The sequence below is a fragment of the Perca fluviatilis genome, chromosome 13 (assembly GCF_010015445.1).
Source record: "Perca fluviatilis chromosome 13, GENO_Pfluv_1.0, whole genome shotgun sequence".
In the NCBI taxonomy this organism is placed as follows: Eukaryota; Metazoa; Chordata; class Actinopteri; order Perciformes; family Percidae; genus Perca; species Perca fluviatilis.
This window is the reverse complement of record NC_053124.1, coordinates 32708473-32735972: the sequence shown is the minus strand read 5'-3', so window position 1 is coordinate 32735972 and position 27500 is coordinate 32708473. Positions and strand designations below refer to the sequence as shown.

General features: G+C 43.6%; 1 protein-coding gene across 1 annotated transcript; it reads right to left on the bottom strand.

Annotated features, from left to right (window-relative positions):
• Positions 1-4418: 4418 nt before the first annotated feature.
• On the bottom strand, positions 4419-25132 carry LOC120571107 (ATPase family AAA domain-containing protein 2-like; the record flags this gene model as incomplete). The annotated part of the gene is given in 11 exon segments (XM_039819790.1): positions 4419-4690; positions 5483-5611; positions 7196-7329; positions 9710-10081; positions 11259-11333; positions 13703-13825; positions 14577-14736; positions 18582-18778; positions 20400-20535; positions 23192-23377; positions 24946-25132. Coding segments are annotated over 11 exon segments (1732 nt in total), but the record flags the coding sequence as incomplete, so codon positions are not given.
• Positions 25133-27500: the final 2368 nt, after the last annotated feature.

Below are 27500 nucleotides of genomic sequence, written 5' to 3'. Positions count from 1 at the left end.
CCGGCTAACGCTATAGCTCCATCCTAACGTTAACGCAGCTCCATCCTAACGCTACAGCCCCATCCTAACGCTATAGCTCCATCCTACCGCTAACGCTATAGCTCCATCCTAACGCTACAGCCATCCCCAGCAAGTCCATCCTAACGCAGCCCCATCCTAACGCAGCCCATCCTAACGCTAATCCATTAGCTATAAGTCCATCCTAACGCTACACCCTCCAAATAGTATTCCGCTAACGCTACACCATCTAACGCACAGCCCATCCTAACGCTACAGCTCCATCCTAACGCTACGCCCCATCCTAACGCTACAGCTCCATCCTACCGCTAACGCTATACTCCTCCTACCGCTAACGCTATAAGCTCCATCCTACCGTACCCATCTAACGATCTACGCTACGCTATAGCCCATCCTAACGTAACGCTAAGCTCCATCCTACCGCTAACGCTACAGCCCATCCTACCGCTAACGTTACAGCCCCATCCTAACGAGTCCTAGTAACGCTACAGCCCCATCCTACCGCTAACGCTATAGCCCCATCCTAACGCTATAGTCCATCCTACCGGCTAACGCTATAGCCCCATCCTACCGGCAACGCTACAGCCCCATCCTAACGTTACAGCTCCATCCTAACCGGCTAACGCTATAGCTCCATCCTACCGCTAACGCATAGCCCCATCCTACCGCTAACGTTACAGTCCATCCTAGGCTAACGTTACAGCTCCATCCTAACGTAAGTCCATCCTAACGTTACAGCCCCATACGTTACAGCCCATCCTACCGCTAAGTTACATCTAACATTCCATCCTAACGCTATAGCCCCCATCCTAACGTTACAGCTCCATCCTAACGTTACAGCCCCATCCTAACGTTACAGCTCCATCCTACCGGCTAACGTTACAGCTCCATCCTAACGTTACAGCCCCATCCTAACGCTAGCTCCATCCTACCGGGCTAACGCATAGCTCCATCCTAACGCTACAGCCCCATCCTAACGCTACAGCTCCATCCTAACGCTACAGCCCCATCCTAACGCCAGCCCCATCCTAACGTTATAGCCCATTCGTAACGCTATAGCTCCATCCTACCGGCTAACGCATAGCCCATCCTAGACGTACCCATCCTAACGCTACAGCTCCATCACCCTAACGTATATCCATCCTACCGGTAACGTTATACCCATCCTACGTAACGTTACAGCCCATCCAGCTCCATCCTACCGGCTAACGCTATAGCTCCATCCTACCGCTAACGCTATAGCTCCATCCTACCGTAACGCTACAGCTCCATCCCACCCTAACGCTATAGCCCCATCCTACCGCTAACGCTACAGCCCCATCCTAAAGCTATAGCCAGCTAACGAGTCCATCCTAACGCTATATTCATTACGCTAAGAAACCTAACGCTATAGCCCTCCTGCTAGCTAAGCCTCCACGTAACGCTATAGCCCCTCCTACCGCAGTTACGCACTACCTAACGCTAAGATCGTAAGTTACAGCCCATCCCACCGCAACGTACAGCCCATCCTACAACGTGCATAGCCCATCCTACGCTAACGTATATCCATCCTACGCTAACGTACAGCTCCATCCCACCTAACGCATATCCACCAGCATAGCCATCCTACCGCTACGCTATAGCCCATCCTAACGCTATAGCTCCATCCTACGGCACGCTACAGCCCCATCCTACCGGGCTACGACAGCCCCATCCTACCGCTAACGTATAGCCCCTCCTACCGCTAACGCTACAGCCCCATCCTAACGTTACACTCCATCCTACGCTAAGGCCCACCTAGTATATAGCCCCATCCTAGACGTATAGCTCCATCCTACCGGCTAACGCCTATAGCCCCATCCTACCGGTACGTTATAGCCCCAACCTACCGGCTAACGTAAGCTCCATCCTACCGCTAACGCTATAAGCCCCATCCTAACGCTACAGCCCCATCCTACCGGCTAACGCTATAGCTCCATCCTACCGGCTAACGTATAGTCCATCATCCATCCTACCGCTAACGCTATAGCTCCATCCTACCGCTAACGTTACAGCTCCATCCTACCGCTAACGTTATAGCCCCATCCTACCGGCTAACGTTATAGCTCCATCCTACCGGCTAACGTTACAGCCCCATCCTACCGGGCTAACGTTACAGCTCCATCCTACCGGGCTAACGTTACAGCCCCATCCTACCGGGCTAACGTTACAGCTCCATCCTACCGGCTAACGTTACAGCCCCATCCTACCGGCTAACGTTACAGCCCCAACCTACCGGCTAACGTTACAGCTCCATCCTACCGGCTAACGTTACAGCCCCATCCTAACGTTACAGCCCCATCCTACCGGCTAACGTTACAGCTCCATCCTAACGTTACAGCTCCATCCCACCGGCTAACGTTACAGCTCCATCCCACCGGCTAACGTTACAGCTCCATCCTACCGGCTAACGTTACAGCCCCATCCTACCGGCTAACGTTACAGCTCCATCCTACCGGCTAACGTTACAGCCCCATCCTACCGGCTAACGTTACAGCTCCATCCTACCGGCTAACGTTACAGCTCCATCCTACCGGCTAACGTTACAGCCCCATCCTACCGGCTAACGTTACAGCTCCATCCTACCGGCTAACGTTACAGCTCCATCCTACCGGCTAACGTTACAGCTCCATCCTACCAGCTAACGTTTGCTAGCAGGACGTTGATGAACGTTTTAACGGCTCCGTCTCCACAAAGTGGCAGCAGCGGATACGGTGTGGCGGCGCGTAACCGTGCACAGACACCGATATCGGGCTGCTTGTGAGCCCGGTGTGTGTGTGTTTACCTGGTGAATCGGTCGCCGTTTACCCGCATCTCACAACAAACGGTTAGCTGGCTAGCTGGCTAGCGGCTGTAGCTTGGTAGCATCTCCGGTTCGGTGTGTTGATACGCAGTCTGAGTCTTCCGCCTTTTTACCCAAATACACCGAGGAGCCCATCTGCTTCAGCCCGGACACGGGGCCACGCTAACGGCCGGCGGGGAACACGCTAAGCTACGGCCCGTTAGCTCCGGTTTCAGCTCCGACTCGCATCGTTTACTATGTCGCTCCGTTAATAAAAAAGGACAGTTAAATAAAAAAACAAACAGCCAGCGATAGCTAACCGTATCAGACGATGGCCATTTTCATACCGCCGTCACAAGCGATCAACGGTCGAGAAGTATATCCGGTTTGGACCTTTCAAAATAAAAGCTTACACTAAAGTAGTAGTACTAGCCCTACGGTGTAAATTATTCTTGTTAGAAGTAAAAAATACAAATAAACATCCGAAATTTAGCTTTTTTTTGTTTGTACAGTCCTTCCATACAGTTTATACAGTCTTTTTTTTTCTTTGTGCAACAATTCCTTATCTTTTATTTTGAAGGAACCCCTGTAAAGTGGAAACGACCGTGCGTGTGTACTGACGTCCGTTTGACACATTTATTTGGACGTCACTGCGTCATGGACGGACGTCAGGAGTACGTTCTGTACTATCACACACACAGAAGCACCCGGTTCACCGCATACTGATGTGGTTATGCAAGAAGTTACGGTCACACAGTGTACCGGAGCCACCGACCGGAGCCGTAAATTGACTCTTTATACAGGCAGAAGAATTAAAGGTACTCCCACTACGATGCGAGGGCGTAGGTTTGGTTTCTGTCCCCTCCTCGTGCTCCAGGGAAGTGAAGAAAAGTGCGCTTGATATATCCAGCAGTCATGTGACGTTGGAAGCAGCAAAAAGTCAAAAAAAAAGTTTTATTCACAGTTTTTTAAATATTCTTATTTAATGTCCAACGCTGTTCAAACTGCTCCAAAATGACATTCAGTACCCAGGAAACCAGGTGTGAAGTAGATTAGATGAATGGTTCCTGAGAACACACACACACACACACACACACACACACACACACACACACACACAGACACAGACAGACACACACGCACACACTGATACAGACACACACACACAATATGCATCTTTGCACACTAGTTTGCACTATTACTTTTTGCACTTTACATCCCACTCCATGTGTACTTGCCTTGATATTATGTCTTATTTGTATTTTTGTATATTATGTTGATATGTGCCTATATGTATAGTGTTGTCTCTATTGTACAGTATGTGTCTATATTACTAGTTGTCTACTGAATGTTTACTGCTATATGTCTATTTGTTGAATGTATAGAGAGGTAACACCTACTGAAGTCACATTCCTTGTGTATGTAAGTATACCTGGCCAATAAATCTGACTCTGATTTCAGATGAATTTAAGTGTATTTTTTCGTGCCGCTGCAGCTGTACAGGTGTGTGAACGTGAAGGTGTTTACAAACTGTGAATAAGAAATACTGTAAAGGACAGAAAACTCACACACAACCATTATAATGAAGTCTCGATATTCACTTTTATTCTAGTTTATTTCACGATGAATTAAGATGAAATAACATGGTCCTCGGGATCTTTTTTACATGAATGGGTCACGTTATTATATACTCTATTATAAATAAGATCAAACGGGCTAAATAAATAGATAAATAGATAGATACTGAGGTAAATTTGTGTGTCACTATCAAAATGAGGAGTTAACAACGTCCTGTTTGAATGCTCTGAGGTTTTATTAAAATAGACCTGATGGGCAAGATCAGGAGGAGCTGTCGATTTCTTTCTTCATTTCCTGGAGAGAGAGAGAGAGAGAGAGAGAGAGACAGAGAGAGAGAGAGAGAGAGAGACAGAGAGAGGGAGGCAGAGAAAGAGACAGAGAGAGAAAGGGGGGGAGACAGAGAGAGACAGAGAGAGAGAGACAGAGAGAGAGAGGGAGGCAGAGAGAGAGAAAGGGGGGGAGACAGAGAGAGAGAAAAGAAGACGAAAAAAGGGAAAATTAAAACTGCAAATGAACGTGAACACCCAGTAACGGAGGTGTTCTCACTGCTGCATCAACGTCACTTAAAATCAGGGATTTTCCTCAAAATTTTCTGAATTTTTTCCTCAAAATTGTCTGAATTTTTTCCTCAAAATTTTCTGAATTTTTTCCTCAAAATTTTCTGAATTTTTTCCTCAAAATTTTCTGAATTTTTTCCTCAAAATTTTCTGAATTTTTCTTCCTCAAAATTTTCTGAATTTTTTCCTCAAAATTTTCTGAATTTTTTCCTCAAAATTGTCGAAATTTTTCCTCAATTGTCTGAATGTTTTCCTCAAAATTTTCTGAATGTTTTCCTCAAAATCTTCAGAATTTTCCCCTCAACTTTTTGAATTTTTTTTTTTCTCAAATTTGTTTCTGAATTTTTTCATCGAAATTTTCAACTTTGTTTCCTCAAAATATTGCGAGTTCATCATTGCGTAGCATAACGTTGACATGAAGAAGTCAAGACGTGTCTTCTGACAACGTTTGAGGCTGTGGCCGCAGTGCATTCTGGGAAGGCTGTGTATAAACAGAACGAGTGCTGTGGGCGTGTGGCGTGGAGCGTACCTTGGCGAGCGCCGTCTTGTCGTAGGCGTGGCGGTGGCGGTAGATGCACTGGGCCAGCACGGCGTACAGCTTCTCCAGAACCTCCACCTCGGCTCGCTCGGTCCTCGCCACGGCTCTGCTGAGGAGATCCTGGGAACCGACCAATCAACAGCTGCATCAGCTACGTCTAGACCTTTACTGTGTGTGTGTGTGTGTGTATGTGTGTGTATGTGTGTGTCTGTGTGTGTGTGTGTTTGACACAAATCACCGGGAGAGTCCGACACTGCCGTCATCTAGAGATAAAAAACACCCATATTCAACTTGATGTTTTGGATTTAAATTGCTATTTTTATTACGTTTTTGTCACTTTTTCCGATGTTTTTGTCACTTTTTCCGATGTTTTTGTCACTTTTTCCGACATTTTTGTCACATTTTCCGAGCTTTGTACATTTTCCGATTTTGCCACTTTTCCGAAATTTTGTCACTTTTCCCGGAATTTTTGCAACTTTTTCTGACAATTTTGTCACATTTTCCGACGTTTTTGTCACATTTTCCCACTTTTGCCATTTTCGATTTTGCCACTTTTTTCCCGACTTTTTTGTCACATTTTCCCGCGCTTTACATTTTCCGACTTTTGCCACTTTTTCCCGACTTTTTCCTCATATTTTGTCACATTTTCGACGCTTTGTCACATTTTCCGACTTTTGCCACTTTTCCGATTTTGCCACTTTTTCGTTTTTTTTATTTTGTCACATTTACGTTTTGTCACTTTTCCGATTTTTTGCCACTTTTCCGACGTTTTGTCACATTTTCCGACGTTTTGTCACTTTTTCCGGCATGTTTTTCCACTTTTCCGACATTTTGTCTTTTCTCCATGTTTTTGCTACCTTTTCCGACGTTTTTGGGCGCTTCTTTTCTATGATGGCCGAGGAACTTTCTCCTGACTTCTTCAGGACTTTATGTCGACCAAACTGTGAGTGAGAAGACTATATGACACATGCAATAATACAGTCAAATATATTTTACTTTTTCGATTAAATAAAAGCCTATCAATAAACTTAACATGTCTGGCCCTTGATGTGGTTCTTATTTTCCAGTGTGGCTCTCTGGGAAATTGAGTTTGACACCCCTGCCTTAAAGGAACATGCCGACTTATTGGGAATGTAGCTTATTCACCGTAACCCGCTGTGACTCTACAAATCACAACATGTGAATAGGAACATGTTGGTGTTATTTTGGAACCAGTCACCTGCACCAGTCACCTGCCTGTTCTGTGCTGGCCTATCAGACAGCGTTACAGCACGCACGGAGATGAGAAGGGGATGTGTGGACTTGTCTAACTCTGGGGGTTACTGTGAATAAGCTAAATTCCCAATAAGTCGGTGTGTTCCTTTAAGGAGTAAATCCCATCAGCGTCAATGAGCCAATCAGCACGCAGCATGCTCCTACCAAGATCTAATAATGTCTGTGATTGGCTGTCTGGGGGCTTCCTCAAGAAAATGTGAGGCTTGCCTTCTTCAGGTTTTGATTTCTGTTTTTCTGAATTAACGACATAGTAAACACTTAAAATAACTTTTTCTCTCTCAAAATATTTGACTTTTTCCTCAAAATATTTTACTTTTTTCTCTAAATTTTAAAGTCACGTTTCCCGAGAGTTGCGCGTCAGGATCGGTACGTGCGTAGCCACGCCCGTAGATTTAAGGCAGGAGCACGAACCGCGCCGCGTCGACTCACCCTCAGTTTGCCGTGGTCGACGACCAGCGGCGGCGTTTCCCCGTCCAGTATGTCCACGCAGCCGGCTCTGCTGAACAGCTGCATCTGCTCCTGGGCGGCCATGTTGGCTCTGGTCTCACAGCTGCTCCGCTCCGCTGAGGAAGGAGAGGTTGAGAGAGAAAGGTAAGGCACACGCTGGGGCTTACTGTTCAGTTCGTTACTTTAGCGTCTGTGTGACAAGTAGCAGCAGGCTCAGAAACACCGGACTAGTGAGGACGCAACATAACGTGCGTGCGTGTTTGTGTGTGTCTGTGTGTGTGTGTCTGTGTGTGTTTGTCTTTGTGTGTCTGTGTGTGTGTATCTGTGTGTGTCTATGTGTGTGTGTGTCTGTGTGTTTGTCTGTGTCTGTGTGTGTCTGTATGTGTCTGTGTCTGTGTGTGTATCTGTGTGTGTCTCTGTGTGTGCGTGTGTGTGTGTCTTTGTGTGTCTGTGTGTGTATCTGTGTTTGTCTGTGTGTGTGTGTCTGTGTCTGTGTGTGTGTGTTTCTGTGTGTGTGTGTTTGTCTGTGTGTGTGTGTCTGTCGGTCTGTCTGTGTGTGTTTCTGTGTGTGTGTGTGTCTGTCTGTCTGTTTCTGTGTGTGTTTGTGTGTCTGTCTGTCTGTGTGTGTGTGTGTTTCTGTCTGTGTGTGCGTGTGTGTCTGTTTCTGTGTGTGTGTGTGTGTGTGTGTCTGTCTGTGTGTTTCTGTGTGTGTGTGTGTGTCTGTCTGTGTGTGTGTGTGTTTGTGTGCCTGTCTGTGAGTGTGTGTGCCTGTCTGTGTGTGTCTGTCTGTGTGACTGTGTGTTTGTGTGTGTGTGCCTGTCTGTTTGTCTGTGTGTGTGTGTGTGTGTGCCTGTCTGTGTGTGTCTGTCTGTGTGACTGTGTGTTTGTGTGTGTGTGTGCCTGTCTGTTTGTCTGTGTGTGTGTGGGTGTGTGTGCCTGTCTGTGTGTGTCTGTTTGTCTGTGTGTGTGTGTGCCTGTCTGTCTGTGTGTGTGTCTGTCTGTCTGAGTTAGGGTTAGGGTCATGTGTTCATGACAGTGTCATGTCACTCTTATGTAGACACCTCCAGTACAACTGAACGTGTTACTTCGAATTTTTTTTTTTTTTTTTTTTTTTTTGGGGGGGTGTTTTTTTTTGGGGGGGGGGGCGGGGGGGGGGGGCTGGGGGTGTTTGGGGGGGGGGGGGGGTGTGTTGTTGTTGGGGGGGGGGGGGGGGGGGGTGGGGGGCGGGGGGTTGGGGGGGGTCGGGGGGGGGGGGGTTTGCGTTTTTGGGCTTGTTGGGCTGCAGCGGCAGAAGCAGCAGAAAGCCACTTTATTGTCACATACACATACATGTAGCGAAAGTCACTCTCTGCATTTAACCCATCCCTCAAGGGGAGCAGTGGGCAGCCAATCACAGCGCTCGGGGACCAACTCCAGATCTGAGCCGGTGCCTTGCTCAAGGGCACTGAGTGGAGAACCCTAGTACATGGTATTTTGATGGTGGGGGAAACCAGAGCACCTGGAGGAAACATACAAACTCCACACAGAAAGGCCCGGAACAACCTGGATTCAAACCCAGAACCTTCTTGCTGTGAGGCCACAGTGCTAACCATTGGGCCACCATGCTGCACCTGACGTAGTAGAAGTAGAGCTGGGCAATATATCGATATTATATCGATATGGTGATATGAGACTAGATATCGTCTTAGATTTTGGATATCGTAATAAGTAATAAGCATAAGTGTCTTTTCCTGGTTTTAAAGGCTGCATTACAGTAAAGTGATGTCATCTTCTGAACTTACCAGACTGTTGTAACTGTTCTATTATTCACCTTTTCCCACTTAGTCATTATATCCACATTACTGATGATTATTTATCTAAACTCTCATTGTGTAAATATTTTGTGAAAGCACCATTAGTCAACACTACAATATCGTTGCGGTATCGATATCGAGGTCTTTGGTCAAAAATATCGTGATATTTGATTTTTCTCCATACCGACCCCTAGCAGAAGCAGCCGAAGCAGCTGAAGACACAGAAGCAGCTGAAGACACAGAAGCAGCCGAAGACGCAGAAGCAGCCGAAGACACAGAAGCAGCCGAAGACACAGAAGCAGCCGAAGACGCAGAAGCAGCTGAAGACACAGAAGCAGCCGAAGACACAGAAGCAGCTGAAGACACAGAAGCAGCCGAAGACACAGAAGCAGCTGAAGACACAGAAGCAGCTGAAGACGCAGAAGCAGCCGAAGACGCAGAAGCAGCTGAAGACACAGAAGCAGCCGAAGACGCAGAAGCAGCTGAAGACACAGAAGCAGCTGAAGACACAGAAGCAGCCGAAGACACAGAAGCAGCTGAAGACACAGAAGCAGCCGAAGACACAGAAGACAGAACTAGCGCTCTTCCTTTCGCTCCCTGTTTTGCACACTTTTACTTTCCATCCGCGGAGCCACTCACACTGCCGCGACGGTTTGGCGGTTCAACGCCGCGGCCCAGAGGTCGTCCTGTAAAACATACCGACCTGTTGTTCTAAAACAAACCCCGTTCGCCACGGCGTTCGGGTTCGGGGGAGTTCGGCGGCACCCGTTCGCGAGGACTCCGACGTTCTGGATTTCCGAGACGCCGTTGAAGTCGCGGTGGAACCCGTTCGCGGCGGCGGCGTTCGGGTGCTCCCCGTGGTCGTCGTCGCAGCTCTCGGACGGCGAGGCGGACGAGCTCGGGCGAGCTGAGGCGCCGTTCGGTGTTCTCGTTTCCTCCGGGCCCGAGTCAGACGTGGGCGGAGAGGGAGGTGAGGCGGGGGTGGGCGGCTTCTTCTTCTTCTTCTTGGTTTTCTTGATGACGCCGGTGCTCCACTTGGATTTTCTCGGCTGTTTGGGGCGTTTTCTCTTCCGAGCTGCAAAGAGAAGCGAGAGGAGGGGGGGAGGAGGGGAGGAGGGGTGATGGAGGGGTGATGGAGGGGTGATGGAGGGGGAGGTCGTTAGAAACAGCGCTGAGCGAAGGCCGGAGGACGCTGAGTGCAATCAAACCTTGTCTTCTTCTCTTGACTTTCGGCTTTTCATCTGCACTCGTTACTGCTGAAGCTGCGTCTTCCTCCGCTCTCTCACTCTCACTCTTTCACTCTCACTCTTTCACACTCTGTCTCTCTCACTCTTTCACTCTCACTCTCTCACACTCTGTCTCTCACACTCTGTCTCTCTCACCCTTTCACACTCTGTCTCTTTCACTCTCACTCTTTCACTCTTTCACTCTCTCACTCTGACGCTTATATAAAAGACTCGGAGGATTCCTGTCCTCCACTGAACTTTTTGTTGCATCACAGAATCCAAATAAGTTTTTTTTTATCCAACACACGCACACACACACACACACACACACGCACACACATATAGACACACGCACACACACACACACACACACACACACACACACACACACACACACACATATACACACACACGCACACACACACACACACACACACACACACACACACACACACACACATATATAAGCACACACAGACACAAACAATCAAACAGACACACCCACACACAGCCAAAATAAAAATGCTAAGAGTCTGGTTTTTTTTACTCCAAAATTTGTCCCAAAATGAGACATTTGACGAAGTGACCGGGGTCGTCCGTAGATAAGATTTTTTATAAATACTGAAGTTATAAATCTTAATAAATCTAAATCCTTAGAATGGGGCCTGAACTGAAGCTGTTTGTTTTGAGACTCTTGAGAAGTGAAATCCTGGTGAGATAAAATGGTTGAATCTATGTAAATACTAACTTGTGTATTTATTTTGTTTATAATATTAAAAGTAGTGAACTTTACTGGCCCTTAGTCTACAAAATAAAGTATTTGCCTTTCAATAAAATAAAAAAAAAAACCCTACTAGTAACTTTATATTATAAAATATACTGCTTTCATATTCACAGCTTGCATAGGAGGAGGTCAGTCGACCCGGTGGTGTTGTTGTTGTTGTTGTGTTTTCTCACCACGTAGGCGTCGGCAGTAAAAGAGATTATCGGAGAAAACTAATAACATCTGATCCTTGGCTGACTTACGTCCAGGGCTGTTTCTGGCCGAGCTGCAGACGCCATCGGCCTCCTTCGAGCTGCCCTCCAGCCTGCAGAGAGACGCTGAAAAACAACACGTACAAAACTCAGTTGACATGGTGCTCTTTGGATGGTTTTATATAGACCTTAGTGGTCCCCTAATACTGTATCTGAAGTCTCTTTTATATAGGCCTTAGTGGTCCCCTAATACTGTATCTGAAGTCTCTTTTATATAGACCTTAGTGGTCCCCTTATACTGTATTTGAAGTCTCTTTTATATAGGCCTTAGTGGTCCCCTAATACAGTATCTGAAGTCTCTTTTATATAGACCTTAGTGGTCCTCTAATACTGTATCTGAAGTCTCTTTTATATAGGCCTTAGTGGTCCCCTAATACAGTATCTGAAGTCTCTTTTATATAGACCTTAGTGGTCCCCTAATACAGTATCTGAAGTCTCTTTTATATAGACCTTAGTGGTCCCCTTATACTGTATATGAAGTCTCTTTTATATAGACCTTAGTGGTCCCCTTATACTGTATCTGAAGTCTCTTTTATATAGACCTTGAGTGGCGCCTTATACTGTATCTGAAGTCTCTTTTATATAGACCTTAGTGGTCCCCTAATACAGTATCTGAAGTCTCTTTTATATAGACCTTAGTGGTCCCCTAATACAGTATCTGAAGTCTCTTTTATATAGACCTTAGTGGTCCCCTTATACTGTATATGAAGTCTCTTTTATATAGACCTTAGTGGTCCCCTTATACTGTATCTGAAGTCTCTTTTATATAGACCTTAGTGGTCGCCTTATACTGTATCTGAAGTCTCTTTTATATAGACCTTAGTGGTCCCCTAATACAGTATCTGAAGTCTCTTTTATATAGACCTTAGTGGTCCCCTAATACAGTATCTGAAGTCTCTTTTATATAGACCTTAGTGGTCCCCTTATACTGTATATGAAGTCTCTTTTATATAGACCTTAGTGGTCCCCATTATAACTGTATCTGAAGTCTCTTTTATATAGACCTTAGTGGTCCCCTAATACTGTATCTGAAGTCTCTTTTTATAGACCTTAGTGGTCCCCTTAATACTGTATCTGAAGTCTCTTTTATATAGACCTTAGTGGTCCCCTAATACTGTATCTGAAGTCTCTTTTATATAGACCTTAGTGGTCCCCTAATACAGTATCTGAAGTCTCTTTTATATAGGCCTTAGTGGTCCACTAATACTGTATCTGAAGTCTCTTTTATATAGACCTTAGTGGTCCCCTAGTACTGTATCTGAAGTCTCTTTTATATAGACCTTAGTGGTCCCCTTATACTGTATCTGAAGTCTCTTTTATATAGACCTTAGTGGTCGCCTTATACTGTATCTGAAGTCTCTTTTATATAGACCTTAGTGGTCCCCTAATACTGTATCTGAAGTCTCTTTTATATAGACCTTAGTGGTCCCCTAATACAGTATCTGAAGTCTCTTTTATATAGACCTTAGTGGTCCCCTAATACAGTATCTGAAGTCTCTTTTATATAGACCTTAGTGGTCCCCTAATACTGTATCTGAAGTCTCTTTTATATAGACCTTAGTGGTCCCCTAATACAGTATCTGAAGTCTCTTTTATATAGACCTTAGTGGTCCCCTAATACGTATCTGAAGTCTCTTTTTATATAGACCTTAGTGGTCCCCTAATACAGTATCTGAAGTCTCTTTTATATAGACCTTAGTGGTCCCCTAATACAGTATCTGAAGTCTCTTTTATATAGACCTTAGTTGGTCCCCTAATACAGTATCTGAAGTCTCTTTTATATAGACCTTAGTGGTCCCCTAATACTGTATCTGAAGTCTCTTTTATATAGACCTTAGTGGTCCCCTAATACAGTATCTGAAGTCTCTTTTATATAGACCTTAGTGGTCCCCTAGTACTGTATCTGAAGTCTCTTTTATATAGACCTTAGTGGTCCCCTAATACAGTGATCTGAAGTCTCTTTTATATAGACCTTAGTGGTCCCCTAATACTGTATCTGAAGTCTCTTTTATATAGACCTTAGTGGTCCCCTAATACAGTATCTGAAGTCTCTTTTATATAGACCTTAGTGGTCCCCTAATACTGTATCTGAAGTCTCTTTTATATAGACCTTAGTGGTCCCCTAATACTGTATCTGAAGTCTCTTTTATATAGACCTTAGTGGTCCCCTAATACTGTATCTGAAGTCTCTTTTATATAGACCTTAGTGGTCCCCTAATACAGTATCTGAAGTCTCTTTTATATAGACCTTAGTGGTCCCCTAATACTGTATCTGAAGTCTCTTTTATATAGACCTTAGTGGTCCCCTAATACAGTATCTGAAGTCTCTTTTATATAGACCTTAGTGGTCCCCTTATACTGTATCTGTAGTCAAACACACACACACACGACCAGACACAAGGGGACAGAAGAAGAAGAAGAAGAAGAAGTGTCACCTCTCTTGATGCGCGACTCCTTGACCTCCTCGCAGACTCTCTCAAAGTCTTCGTCCAGCTCGTCTCGGATGATGGCGCGCACCGTGTCCTTCAGGGCGCACGCACGGTGACGGATGTGACGGTCTGACGCACACACACACACACACACACATGCACCCGCACGCACAGACGCACACACACAGACACACAAGCACACACACACACCACAAACACACACGCATGCACATGCAGACACACAGACACACACAAGCACCCGCACGCACAGACACACACACGTGTGCACACACACACACACACACACAAACATACACACAGACACGCACACACACACACAGACACACAAGCACACACACACCACAAACACCCACGCACGCACATGCAGACACACAAACGCACAAGCATGCACGCACACAGACACACGCAGACACACATGCACGCACACACACCACAAACACACACGCATGCACATGCAGACACACAGACACACACAAGCACGCACACACACAGACGCCACATGCACAAACACGCACACACACACACGCGCGCACACGCACAAACACGCGCACAAACACACACGCACGCCACACGCACGCATGCACAGTTACACATAAATAGTAAAATATATAAAATATTAAAACATTAATTCTTCAAACCTATTACAGTAAGGCGTTATAATGATAAAACTAAATTGAAATTTTTTTTTTTAAACTCAGATTTTGGTTTCTAACGATTATAAGTTTAATCCATCAAACTTAAATTTTTTTTGATTAACCGTTTAGTCTATACAAATTAAAAGTTAAAAAGTCCTGTCACAATTTCCCAGAGGTTCAAATTTGGGACCCAGCTGTGCAAGGACCTTCGTGGCTGGTCTCACCCATGGGGTCGCTGTCCGGGTTGTACTCGAGGGCGTTCTGCCAGATGAGCTCGGCGTCCGACATGAACTCGCCGACGGTGACGTACTTCTGCTCGTCGATGTTGGTCAGCAGCGTGGAGAAGTCCATGGGCTTCCTGATCACCAACATGTAGTCCGGGACCTGGACGGAGAAAAGGAAGAAGGGAAGGAAGGGAGGACGACTTAGACTTAGAAAACTTGAATGTCCACAAGAGGCTATTTGTTGTGTAGTACGGGCATACTGACACATAATCCACAACACACACATTGAACCAGACATCTACAGCACTATTTATGTAACACATAACTAAGTAAATAGACTACAGTAAAAAGGAGTACGTTGCACTTCCCTAAAAGGCCTAATGTCATAAATAAATGAAACTACTGCACAGTATGTCACATATATTACTCCTCCACTCATACCCCTCCCCACATCTTATTTAATTGGGTTATTTGAATGAGTTTGTTTCTGACATTAGGATATCTATATCTACTCTACAACTCATTAAGTTTAGTCTGTAGCTATGTCTGTGTGTGTCTGTAGCTAGGTCTGTGTGTGTCTGTGTGTGTCTGTAGCTATGTCTGTGTGTGTCTGTAGCTATGTCTGTGTGTGTGTCTGTAGCTATGTCTGTGTGTCTGTAGCTATGTCTGTGTGTGTCTGTGTTTGTGTCTGTAGCTATGTCTATGTGTGTCTGTGTCTTTGTGTCTGTAGCTATGTCTGTGTGTGTGTATCTGTGTGTCTGTAGCTATGTCTGTTTGTGTCTGTAGCTATGTCTGTGTGTGTCTTTAGCTATGTCTGTGTGTGTCTGTAGCTATGTCTGTGTGTCTGTAGCTATGTCTGTGTGTGTCTGTAGCTATGTCTGTGTGTGTCTGTGTGTCTGTAACTATGTCTGTGTGTCTGTAGCTATGTATGTGTGTGTCTGTGTGTCTGTAACTATGTCTGTAGATATGTCTGTGTTTGTGTCTGTAGCTATGTCTATGTGTGTCTGTGTCTTTGTGTCTGTAGCAATGTCTATGTGTGTCTGTGTCTTTGTGTCTGTAGCAATGTCTGTGTGTGTGTGTCTTTGTGTCTGTAGCTATGTCTGTGTGTGTGTCTGTGTTTGTGTCTTTAGCTATGTCTATGTGTGTCTGTGTCTGTGTCTAGCTATGTCTGTGTGTGTGTGTGTATGTGTGTGTCTGTAGCTATGTCTGTGTGTGTCTGTAGCTGTGTCTGTCTGTGTCTTTGTGTCTGTAGCTATGTCTGTGTGTCTGTAGCTATGTCTGTGTGTCTGTAGCTATGTCTATGTGTGTCTGTGTCTTTGTGTCTGTAGCAATGTCTGTGTGTGTGTGTCTTTGTGTCTGTAGCTATGTCTGTGTGTGTGTGTCTGTGTTTGTGTCTGTAGCTATGTCTATGTGTGTCTGTGTCTTTGTGTCTAGCTATGTCTGTGTGTGTGTGTGTATGTGTGTGTCTGTAGCTATGTCTGTGTGTGTGTGTCTGTAGCTGTGTCTGTCTGTGTCTTTGTGTCTGTAGCTATGTCTGTGTGTGTCTGCAGCTATGTCTGTGTGTGTCTGTGTGTGTGTATGTAGCTATGTCTGTGTGTGTCTGTAGCTGTGTCTGTCTGTGTCTTTGTGTCTGTAGCTATGTCTGTGTGTGTGTCTGTAGCTATGTCTGTGTTTGTGTCTGTAGCTATATCTGTGTGTGTCTGTGTGTCTGTAGCTATGTCTGTGTGTGTCTGTGTGTCTGTAACTATGTCTGTAGATATGTCTGTGTTTGTGTCTGTAGCTATGTCTGTGTGTGTCTGTGTGTCTGTAACTATGTCTGTAGATATGTCTGTGTTTGTGTCTGAAGCTATGTCTATTTGTGTCTGTGTCTTTGTGTCTGTAGCAATGTCTATGTGTGTCTGTGTCTTTGTGTCTGTAGCAATGTCTGTGTGTGTGTGTGTGTCTCTTTGTGTCTGTAGCTATGTCTGTGTGTGTGTGTGTGTGTCTGTGTTTGTATCTGTAGCTATGTCTATGTGTGTCTGTGTCTTTGTGTCTGTAGCTATGTCTGTGTGTGTGTGTGTGTAGCAATGTCTGTGTCTTTGTGTCTGTAGCTATGTCTGTGTGTCTGTGTCTTTGTGTCTGCAGCTATGTGTGTCTGTGTCTTTGTGTCTGCAGCTATGTCTGTGTGTGTCTGCAGCTGTGTCTGTGTGTGTCTTTGTGTCTGAAGCTATGTCTGTGTGTGTCTTTGTGTCTGTAGCTATGTCTGTGTGTGTCTGCAGCTATGTGTGTGTGTGTGCGTGTGTGTGTCTGTAGCTATGTCTGTGTGTGTCTTTGTGTCTGTAGCTATGTCTGTGTGTGTCTGCAGCTATGTGTGTGTGTGTGTGTGTGTGTGTGTGTGTGTTTATCCTCTAGTAGTTACAGCACGAAAGACTGTCTGGCCTTGTTTAAGTCAGCTGCACTCCTGGCCACCAGGCGGCGCCATTGACCAGCGAATGGCCGAGCGATCTCTAGGGCAGAACTAACTAAGCCGAGTGTTTTTAATTAAAATACGTGGCGTCAGATTCATTCCTCCTGTCGTTTATCTGCACCTGCTACATATTTTTTTTATTTATGACCACATCACTGGTAAACACAAGAGTTTAAAGTGGAGCTTTCACATGATTCCTGGTAGGGAAACTAAGTCTTACAGATCTGTCGATTAAAATCAACTAATCGATAAATGCCTAAATAGTACAAATTGGAGGGAATTTGCCTGGAAGGTGAGAATGCGGTATTTCAAAACACCCTTTGTAATATATATCTATGACAAGAGGTCTAGCCCCCTGTGCTGGAGAGGGTGTGGAGAGATTGGGGATTTCTCACACATCTTCTGGGACTGCCCAAAAATACAAATAAACTGGAAGGAGGTAATGAGAGTAATTGGGGAGATATTGGGGTTGAAATTACTAGTTGAACCACAGAGATTAATTTTAGGGAACATGCATTTAAGAGGGTTGGGAGAAAACAAATTGTATTTGTTCAGAGCTCTGGTGTTAGTAGCACATAAAATGATTACGAAAAACTGTCTTAACCTAGACCAGTGGTCCCAAAGAGTCAAAGCTGTCAATTGTATGGAAAGTATAACCGAAAAACTACAAATCAGGATGGTTACTTATTTAGAGAGATGGTCGCCTGTCATACAGTATTCGGCAATGGAATAGTGTGTTGAATTAGAACCGGAGGCTTGCAATTAGGAAAGCAACCTCTCACTTCCTGTGTGTTCGTAGTAGCATGTCGATTATTGGGTATATACAGTACAGGCCAAAAGTTTGGACACACCTTCTCATTCAATGTGTTTCCTTTTTATTTTCATGACTATTTACATTGTAGATTCTCACTGAAGGCATCAAAACTATGAATGAACACATATGGAATCATGTACTTAACAAAAAAGTGTGAAATAACTGAAAACATGTCTTATATTTTAGATTCTTCAAAGTAGCCACCCTTTGCTTTTTTGATAACTCTGCAAACCCTTGGTGTTCTCTCAATGAGCTTCATGAGGTAGTCACCTGAAATGGTTTTACCTTCACAGGTGTGCTTTGTCAGGGTTCATTAGTGGAAGTTTTTCCTTATTAATAAAAAAAGCAAAGGGTGGCTACTTTGAAGAATCTAAAATATAAGACATGTTTTCAGTTATTTCACACTTTTTTGTTAAGTACATAATTCCATATGTGTTCATTCATAGTTTTGATGCCTTCAGTGAGAATCTACGATGTAAATAGTCATGAAAATAAAAAGGAAAAGCATTGAATGAGGAGATGTGTCCAAACTTTGGGCCTGTACTGTAAGTGCATGTCAATACTACCTGTTTCTGTACCATGTTGTGTGAGACGCCTTGTCAAGGATCTTGTTTTAATAAATGTTGAAAGAAAAAAAAAATAAACTAATCGATCGGTTGGTAAAATCGTGCGAGCGTTTGTCGACTGAGAATTCTTTAATTCGAGGCTAATTTCCTGCAGGTTTAGTAAATAACCCCCCCCTCACCTCCTCGATGTCGACCGGTTTGGTGAAGGCCTTGAAGCGGCGGTCCAGACTCAGACGCTCGGTGACGTTGCGCAGGAAGAGGCGGAGCTCCCGCAGGACGTCCTCCTCCTGCTGCTCCAGATGGAGGCGGTCCTGCTCGGGCAGCTGGCGTGGGGGGGGCAGGGGAGCCAGGGGAAGGATCTCCATGGCCTGAGTCACTGAGAGGTGCAGCAGGCCCCAAAGAAAATAATACATATCAGTTAGGGCTGCTCGATTATGGAAAAAACATATAATCACGATTATTTCGGTCAATACTGAAATCACGATAATTTAAAACACGATTACTCGTTGACTTCTGGAAAGATGTTGCAATTACTGAACTTAAAAAACAGTGGGAAAAGTTACATAAATCAACAGTAAAAAAAAAATTTGCCTTAAAACTTTGCCTATTTAAACTTTATTTTTTCATTCAGAACACACGAGAAAAATAGAGTTTTCTTGCAAAACGTAATGAGCTAAATAATACGTTTTTCTCGATTATTCTGTTTTTGTGATCATTGGGAGTCGAAATCATGATCACGATTACATTTCGATTAATTGCACAGCCCTAATATCGGTCCTTCCAGAAAAATGAGAATGAAAAAGAGTTTTTTTTGTGATTGTTGCGGGGCAAAAATCCTTGATTATTCGGCACGTTTTCTTAAAAAAGTGCGATGGAATAATGCTATATATGATATTTATGTGATGAAATTGCGGCAACTTACAAAAACTGTTGTTTGATGAAAAAGAGAAACAGAAGTGATTCCCTCCCCCAACACCCTGCTTTTCGATGATGTTCACGTTGCGTAATTAAGTCACTTCATAACGTTCTCATGGCAACAGGGGAAAATGGCTGCTCTTGTGTGATGTAAACGCAACATTTTTCAACTTTCTGCTAAGATATACAGTACAGGCCAAAAGTTTTGACACACCTTCTCATTCAAGTTGTTTCTTTATTTTCATGACTATTTACATTGTAGATTCTCACTGAAGGCATCAAAACTATGAATGAACACATATGGAATTATGTACTTAACAAAAAAGTGTGAAATAACTGAAAACATGTCTTATATTTTAGATTCTTCAAAGTAGCCACCCTTTGCTTTTTTTGATAACTCTGCAAACCCTTGGTGTTCTCTCAATGAGCTTCATGAGGTAGTCACCTGAAATGGTTTTACCTTCACAGGTGTGCTTTGTCAGGGTTAATTAGTGGAAGCTTTTACCTTATTAATAAAAAAAGCAAAGGGTGGCTACTTTGAAGAATCTAAAATACAAGACATGTTTTCAGTTATTTCACACTTTTTTGTTAAGTACATAATTCCATATGTGTTCATTCATAGTTTTGATGCCTTCAGTGAGAATCTACAATGTAAATAGTCATGAAAATAAAAAGGAAACGCATTGAATGAGAAGGTGTGTCCAAATTTTTGGCCTGTACTGTATATTATGTGACATTTTTGCAACGAAAATGCGGGGATTATGAAATCATGCAAAGCCTCCGCATATTTTGCGCGGAAATCGGCAATTTATGCGTCGAAAGTGCGGCTTATTTGAAAAAAAAATGGCTGATTATGCGATCGCATAATCACATTTTTCTGGAGGGACTGATATATATCAGCATTTATTTCATGCTTTACACTTCATGTTGTGGTTTTAATCCTCTGAAGGGGGATTTCACACCTGCCTCGTTCTGGTCCGGACTCTCAGACTTTATACAGTTTGATCCGGATCAGAGTTACAGGTGTAAACACCTCCCTTGGGACCAAAACAGCCCGAAATTTTGGTATTCGAGTCACATACGTGCTCTTTTGGTGGAGGGTGGAGGCTCTGCCGCCTGGTTCAGGATGAGGTCCCGGAAGAAGTCGGTCCTCTCCAGCCGCATGGGAACGCTGACGGTGTAGACCTCGCCGTACTCCTCCCGGAAGAGAAGCTGAATCTGAGGAGGGAAAGAGAGGTAGACGTTAACTCGAAATAAAAAGGTTTAACCGTCCTGTTGTCCTCGGGGGTCAAATTTGACCCGTTTACAAAAACTTTCTATCTCAGAACTACGACGAAAGAACGTTTAAAAAAGTGACAAATGTTGGAAAAAGCTATAAAAACACTATATACAGTACAGGCCAAAAGTTTGGACACACCTTCTCATTCAATGTGTTTCCTTTTTATTTTCATGACTATTTACATTGTAGATTCTCACTGAAGGCATCAAAACTATGAATGAACACATATGGGATTATGTACTTAACAAAAAAGTGTGAAATAACTGAAAACATGTCTTATATTTTAGATTCTTCAAAGTAGCCACCCTTTGCTTTTTTATTAATAAGGGAAATAATTCCACTAATTAACCCTGACAAAGCACACCTGTGAAGGTAAAACCATTTCAGGTGACTACCTCATGAAGCTCATTGAGAGAACACCAAGGGTTTGCAGAGTTACCAAAAAAGCAAAGGGTGGCTACTTTGAAGAATCTAAAATATAAGACATGTTTTCAGTTATTTCACACTTTGTTGTTAAGTACATAATTCCATATGTGTTCATTCATAGTTTTGATGCCTTCAGAGAGAAGGAATCTACAATGTAAATAGTCATGAAAATAAAGAAACACATTGAATGAGAAGGTGTGTCCAAACTTTTGGCCTGTACTGTATATAATAAAGTGACCAAAAAAATCGGAAAAAGACACCAAAAAACATCGCGTGAAAGTGAAAAAAAATTGTTAAAAAATTAAGACAAAAACATAATTTAAAAAAACATCAAAAAAGTGACAGAAAAATTGGAGAAAAAAAAACAAAAACGTCGAGAAAAGTGTAGAAAAATAACAAAATGTTGAAATTTCGAACCCAGAAAAACACAAAGTTGCACGGTCGACGGGAAGAAGGTTTAAAAGGCAGAACAGTTTGAAAAACGTGACCAAAAAAAATCGGAAAAAGTCACCAAAAAAACATCGCCAAAGGTGACAAAAACTTGTTTAAAAAAAAAGTGACAAATAAATTGAAAAGAAGTGGGGAAAAAAACACAGAAAAAAAGTGACAAAAAATTGTTAAAACATTAAATTTCTTTGGAGTGTCCTTTTTAAGACAAATTGACATTAAACAGGAGGCCATTATGTCAAGTTGTCATGACAAAGACATCCCAAACTAATTTAATCTCAACTTGTCATGACTTCTGGTAATGTCACTTTGAATAATGTCAAGTTGTCAAAATCAAGACAACTTGTCATGACAAAAACCGGATGACACTTACGCTATGTTTACACGGAAACGATCTGAAGAGAAAACGCAAAAGTGGCGTTGCGTTATCACTTTTTATTCTGAGTTTAGACGAGCGTTATGGAGGGGAAATCTGCGTGCATATGGTGACGCAAAAGTGTGTGAAATTCGATGTAGTATGCACTCCAGGCGGCTAGGTGGCACTGCCACACAACACCACCAAGGCACCCACCTGTGTAGAACATTCATTCTACTTCTCTCCTTAGTAGCGCCAAACCAAAACATGCCGAAGCGAACAACAAAAGCTCGTCTGGAAAGACGAGGAGGTGGAGTTGCATGTTTGTCTGATGATGACCGGCACAATTGACCGTGATAAGCCACAACACAGCACCCACGGGAGCACGACCAATACCTGCGGCCTCACGGCCCTTCAGCCGCTGCTTGAGAGCGAGGCAGCGGGCAGAGGAGGCTGAAGCAGACCCTCCTCTGCCCGCTGACCGCTGACCTCTGACCACTGCCACTCGCTCGCTCTCTCGCTCTCTCTCTTCATCCGTAACGTTGTCGCCTGCTCCGGCTCAAATGAATAGCCTAAATATCGTCATCGAACTATAACAACCTTATCCACATTGTTGAAATCATTTAAATATTGAGCCATTACATTGAAATTCTAACAGGAGCCTATAATTTCTGTAGCCTACTCCGTAACAACAGACGCCTTTTTCTCGTCTCTCTCCACACCTCTGTCTTCAGACTTTTGCGTTTTTACCCTTTAGACGGTAGTCCCCCTGGAAGGTGATTTCACTTTTTGGCGTTTTTAAGCCCCAAAAACGCCGTCGCCGTATAAACGAAAGGCACATCCGATAAAATATTTTTTCGTTTTCACCTGAGAGCGTCATCGTGTAAACAGGGCCTTAATGACAGAAGTCATAAACGTTCATGACTTGTTTATAACGTTTATGACACGTTCATGACAGTGTCATGTCATAGTTATGTCGATACCTTCAAGTAAAGTGTTACCGACCCTTTTTAGTTACTTTTTAAACTCAGTAACGGATGTGATTTAAAATGCAGCAAAGTACAATACTTCAAACGAAACATATTCAAGTAAAAATAAAAGACACATTTGATTCAATTGTGATATTCAAAGCCAGGCTCAAAACCTACCGTTTTACATTGGCCTTCCCGGCATCTTAATGGTCTTATCCTGCTATGTTTGTCTTTCAATGTCGTTTTAGTCTAAATCACTGATTTGTACGTGTGTTTTTATTTTTATTTTATCACCCTGTGGCTAATGCCTTTGGTCAATCACAGTAACGTGAGTAATTGTAATTTGTTACCCCCCCCCGCCACCCCATTCAAAATGAAGGGAAAGACCCCGCTCACCTCTGGGTCCAGCTGTTGTCGGGGGACGCTGCAGGTGGCGAGGAGGAGGATGGGGGAGAGGGAGGGGATGCTGCCCAGCAGGCTGAGGAAGGACGCCCTCAGCGAGGACGCGGCTGTGTCCCACCACTGCTGGATGTGGGGCATGTAGAGGATGCTGGGAGATGTCCGCTTGGCCTCGCAGAACACCTGAGGGAGAGGGGGGACAACATTTTATTCACCTTTATTTTATTTTTACTAGGGCTCGAGCACCACACCTCTGGAATAACCTTCCGTTATCTGTCAGAGAAGCCAGCTCTATCGCCACTTTTAAAGTGCCCATATTATGAAAAAAACACTTTTTCTGGTGATTTGGGGTGTTCTTTTGCGTCTCTGGTGCTTCCACACACATACACACTTTGAAAAAAATCCATCCATGCTGTTTTGAGTGAGATACGGTTTCTGAATGTGTCCTGCTTTCAGTCTCCTGGTGAGCTGGTCAAAATCGGCTCGGACTGTGACGTCACGCGTTTTAGGCTACAACATTTTTTGGCACATACAGCAAACATCTCCTCACTATCTGCTAGCTGCCTGTCCCCTGAACACACTGTAAAAAACATCTCCTCACTATCTACTAGCTGCCTGTCCCCTGAACACACTGTAAAAAACATCTCCTCACTATCTGCTAGCTGTCTGTCCCCTGAACACACTGTAAAAAACATCTCCTCACTATCTACTAGCTGCCTGTCCCCTGAACACACTGTAAAAAACATCTCCTCACTATCTACTAGCTGCCTGTCCCCTGAACACACTGTAAAAACATCTCCTCACTATCTGCTAGCTGTCTGTCCCCTGAACACACTGTAAAAACATCTCCTCACTATCTGCTAGCTGTCTGTCCCCTGAACACACTGTAAAAACATCTCCTCACTATCTGCTAGCTGCCTGTCCCCTGAACACACTGTAAAAACATCTCCTCACTATCTTCTAGCTGCCTGTCCCCTGAACACACTGTAAAAACATCTCCTCACTATCTACTAGCTGCCTGTCCCCTGAACACACTGTAAAAACATCTCCTCACTATCTGCTAGCTGTCTGTCCCCTGAACACACTGTAAAAACATCTCCTCACTATCTGCTAGCTGCCTGTCCCCTGAACACACTGTAAAAAACATCTCCTCACTATCTGCTAGCTGTCTGTCCCCTGAACACACTGTAAAAAACATCTCCTCACTATCTGCTAGCTGTCTGTCCCCTGAACACACTGTAAAAAACATCTCCTCACTATCTGCTAGCTGCCTGTCCCCTGAACACACTGTAAAAAACATCTCCTCACTATCTACTAGCTGCCTGTCCCCTGAACACACTGTAAAAAACATCTCCTCACTATCTGCTAGCTGCCTGTCCCCTGAACACACTGTAAAAAACATCTCCTCACTATCTGCTAGCTGCCTGTCCCCTGAACACACTGTAAAAAATCAATCAAACCACAATTTTTGCAAGTCCCCGCAATTTCATCGCATAAAATTGCATAAATAATATTCATTAATATTGCATAAATATTCCATCGCATTTTTTAAGAAAAAATGTGCTGCATAATCAACGATTTTTGCCCCGCAACAATCACAAAAAAAACTCTGCATTTTTCTGGAAGGACTGAAAACAACCCGGGGGGGCGTTTTTCTTCTCCTATCCCAGAATGCATCTTTGGTGCAGCCAGACCTCACTGCTCAGTCCTGTGGAGAGAAGAGCCTAACAGTCAGTGGGGAGGACAGTCACCTGGGCGCAGGCTTCCTCCGGCGAGGTGCTGCTGACTCCGAACAGCACGGCCGAGTCCAGACTGTGGACGGGGAAGCGCTCCAGAGCGTGCAGGATGGCGGGGGCCAGATGGGAGGTTTGACCGGCACCGGGACGCCCTGCCAGGAGCATCCTGGGACGGTGGGACGTTGGGTGTTTGACGGCACTCCTGCAGGATAAGGGAGGAGAGCGGTGAGACGTGTAACAGAGGGAGGCCCGGCAAGAGAAGGCGAAAGGCCCCTAACAACCGCTACATAGTTGTCTAATTGTCAATTTATTTTTTTACATAATCGCCTTTAATCGTCATAATGGTTTCTTTGTTTAACTGACATTAATTGCTACCATTAGCTAAGGACCTAAGGCTTATGATTTTGTTAAGATATGCCAAATTGTAATTGGTCGGACTATATATTTTTTATTATTATTTCAATTGTTAGTTGTTGGCACTTGACCCAAAACACGTTCACAGCATGTTATATTAGAGCTGGGCAATATATCGATATGATATCGATATCGTGATATTTGATTTTCTCCATATCGCCCAGCCCTATGTTATATGATAATAAAAGAGGCGTTGTTTACTTGTATTATGTGTTACTACATAGCTGGTATGGCTGCTCGATTATGGGAAAAAACATAATCAATTCAATTCAATTCAATTTTATTTATAGTATCAAATCATAATACGAGTTATCTCAAGACACTTTACAGATAGAGTAGGTCTAGACCACACTCTATAATTTACAAAGCCCCAACAATTACAGTAATTCCCTCAAGAGCAAGCAGTGCGACAGTGGCGAGGAAAAACTCCCTCTTGGTAATCACAATTATTTCGGTCAATATTGAAATCACGATAATTTGACACGATCACTCGTTGACTTCTGGAAAGATGTTGCAATTATTGAACTTAAAAAACAGTGGGAAAAAGTTAAATAAATCAACAGTAAAAAATCACATACATCTGTGAAATTTGCCTCAATACTTTTCCTATTTAAACTTTATTTTTTCAGAACACAAGAGAAAATAAAGAGCTTACTTGCAAAACGTAATGAGCTAAATAATATTTTTTCTCGATTATTCTGTTCTATCCGTTGCTCCGATTGGTTGTAGGAAACGTCCCATAATCACAGCCCAACGGAGCAGTATCAGACTCTTATTCTGACTAGAATCTGAGTATGACCACGTCAGGCTACAGATGTGTCAACATTCAGTTTTTTTTTGTTTTTGTTTTTTGAATTGGCGGAAAAATCTTTTGGGAAATCTGCGGGAAAATTCAGACTCTAATTTTCAGCATTAAAGGGTAACTACTGTTTTTTTCAACCTATGTTCCTATGTCTTTGTGTCTGAGTGACTGATGGGAACAACAATCTCTGACATCGGTCCAGTATTAAGAGATCGAAAGCTAATCTAACAGGCGAGTCCAGCTTGTATTTACCTTCCAAAAGTGCTGTTTAGCTGCAGACAGAGTTCCAGATTCATATTCAAAAGTGTCTGCAGCGTTATGGAAGCGAATTATGAGGGAGTGCAACCTTACTATTAAATAGTGAATCCTTTTTGGGCGTAAAAACATCCGCTGTCAAAGTGTGTTTTGCTAGACCACCAGACTCCATGTAAATAAACAGTGATTATCCATCCATTCAAAGTCGGCAAAGCTCATCCGCTCTCTTTAGTTCGTCGTTCAAATGTCCGTTAAATCTTCGCCAATAAACCGTTAAGAAATCCATCATTGCTCAAAATTTTCTTCGCTTGTCGTCCGAACAGTATTGGCAACCGTAAATGTCAGTAAAGTGGAAAGCAGAATAGATCTTCGTTTCCTCTATTAAATTAAATCGTCAAAATTCAGTCGATCAATAAACATTTCATTTAATTTCGATATTTATCGGTCCGTCTTCAAATTAGATTCCAGACTATTATCATCTTATCCGGCAAACGTCATTCCGGTCTTCGTCAGTAGATAAACAAAGATCTTTTAAAGTAAAGGTAAGTTTAGTTTAGTGCTATCCATTCAGGTCGTGTTCCTCAATTGGTTTACCACAATTATCGAACAGTTCTTTAAGTAGGGTTATAGATCAGAATTAAGGTTCATTAATTCCGGTAATGTTTCCTTTTATTTCATGACTATTGTCAATAAAGCATCGTTTCCATAAATTCCGGTCTTCGACCAGTAAATCATAGGATGAAGTCTTAAAATTGTCAGGTCGTCGGTCGACCGTTTTCGAAATTCAGATGGTGGTGACGGGTTTGAGGATCAGCGATCAGAATTGAACGGATCAGGTTCGATTCCGGTCGACAAAGTTATGGGTTATCAGATCATCATATTAAGATTGGAAAAGGAAGGAAGAGAAAAGGAAAGGAAGATCGAACGGGGAAAAAGGAAGGAGGAAGGAAAAAGGAGGAAGGAAAAAGGAAGAGGAAAGGGAAAAGGAAAAGGATCGAATGAAGGAAAAGGAAGAGGAAGAAGGAGAATCATGGAAAAAGGAAAAGGAAAAGGAAGGAAGGAGGAAGGGAGGATCGATAAGGAAAAGGAAAAGGGCGGG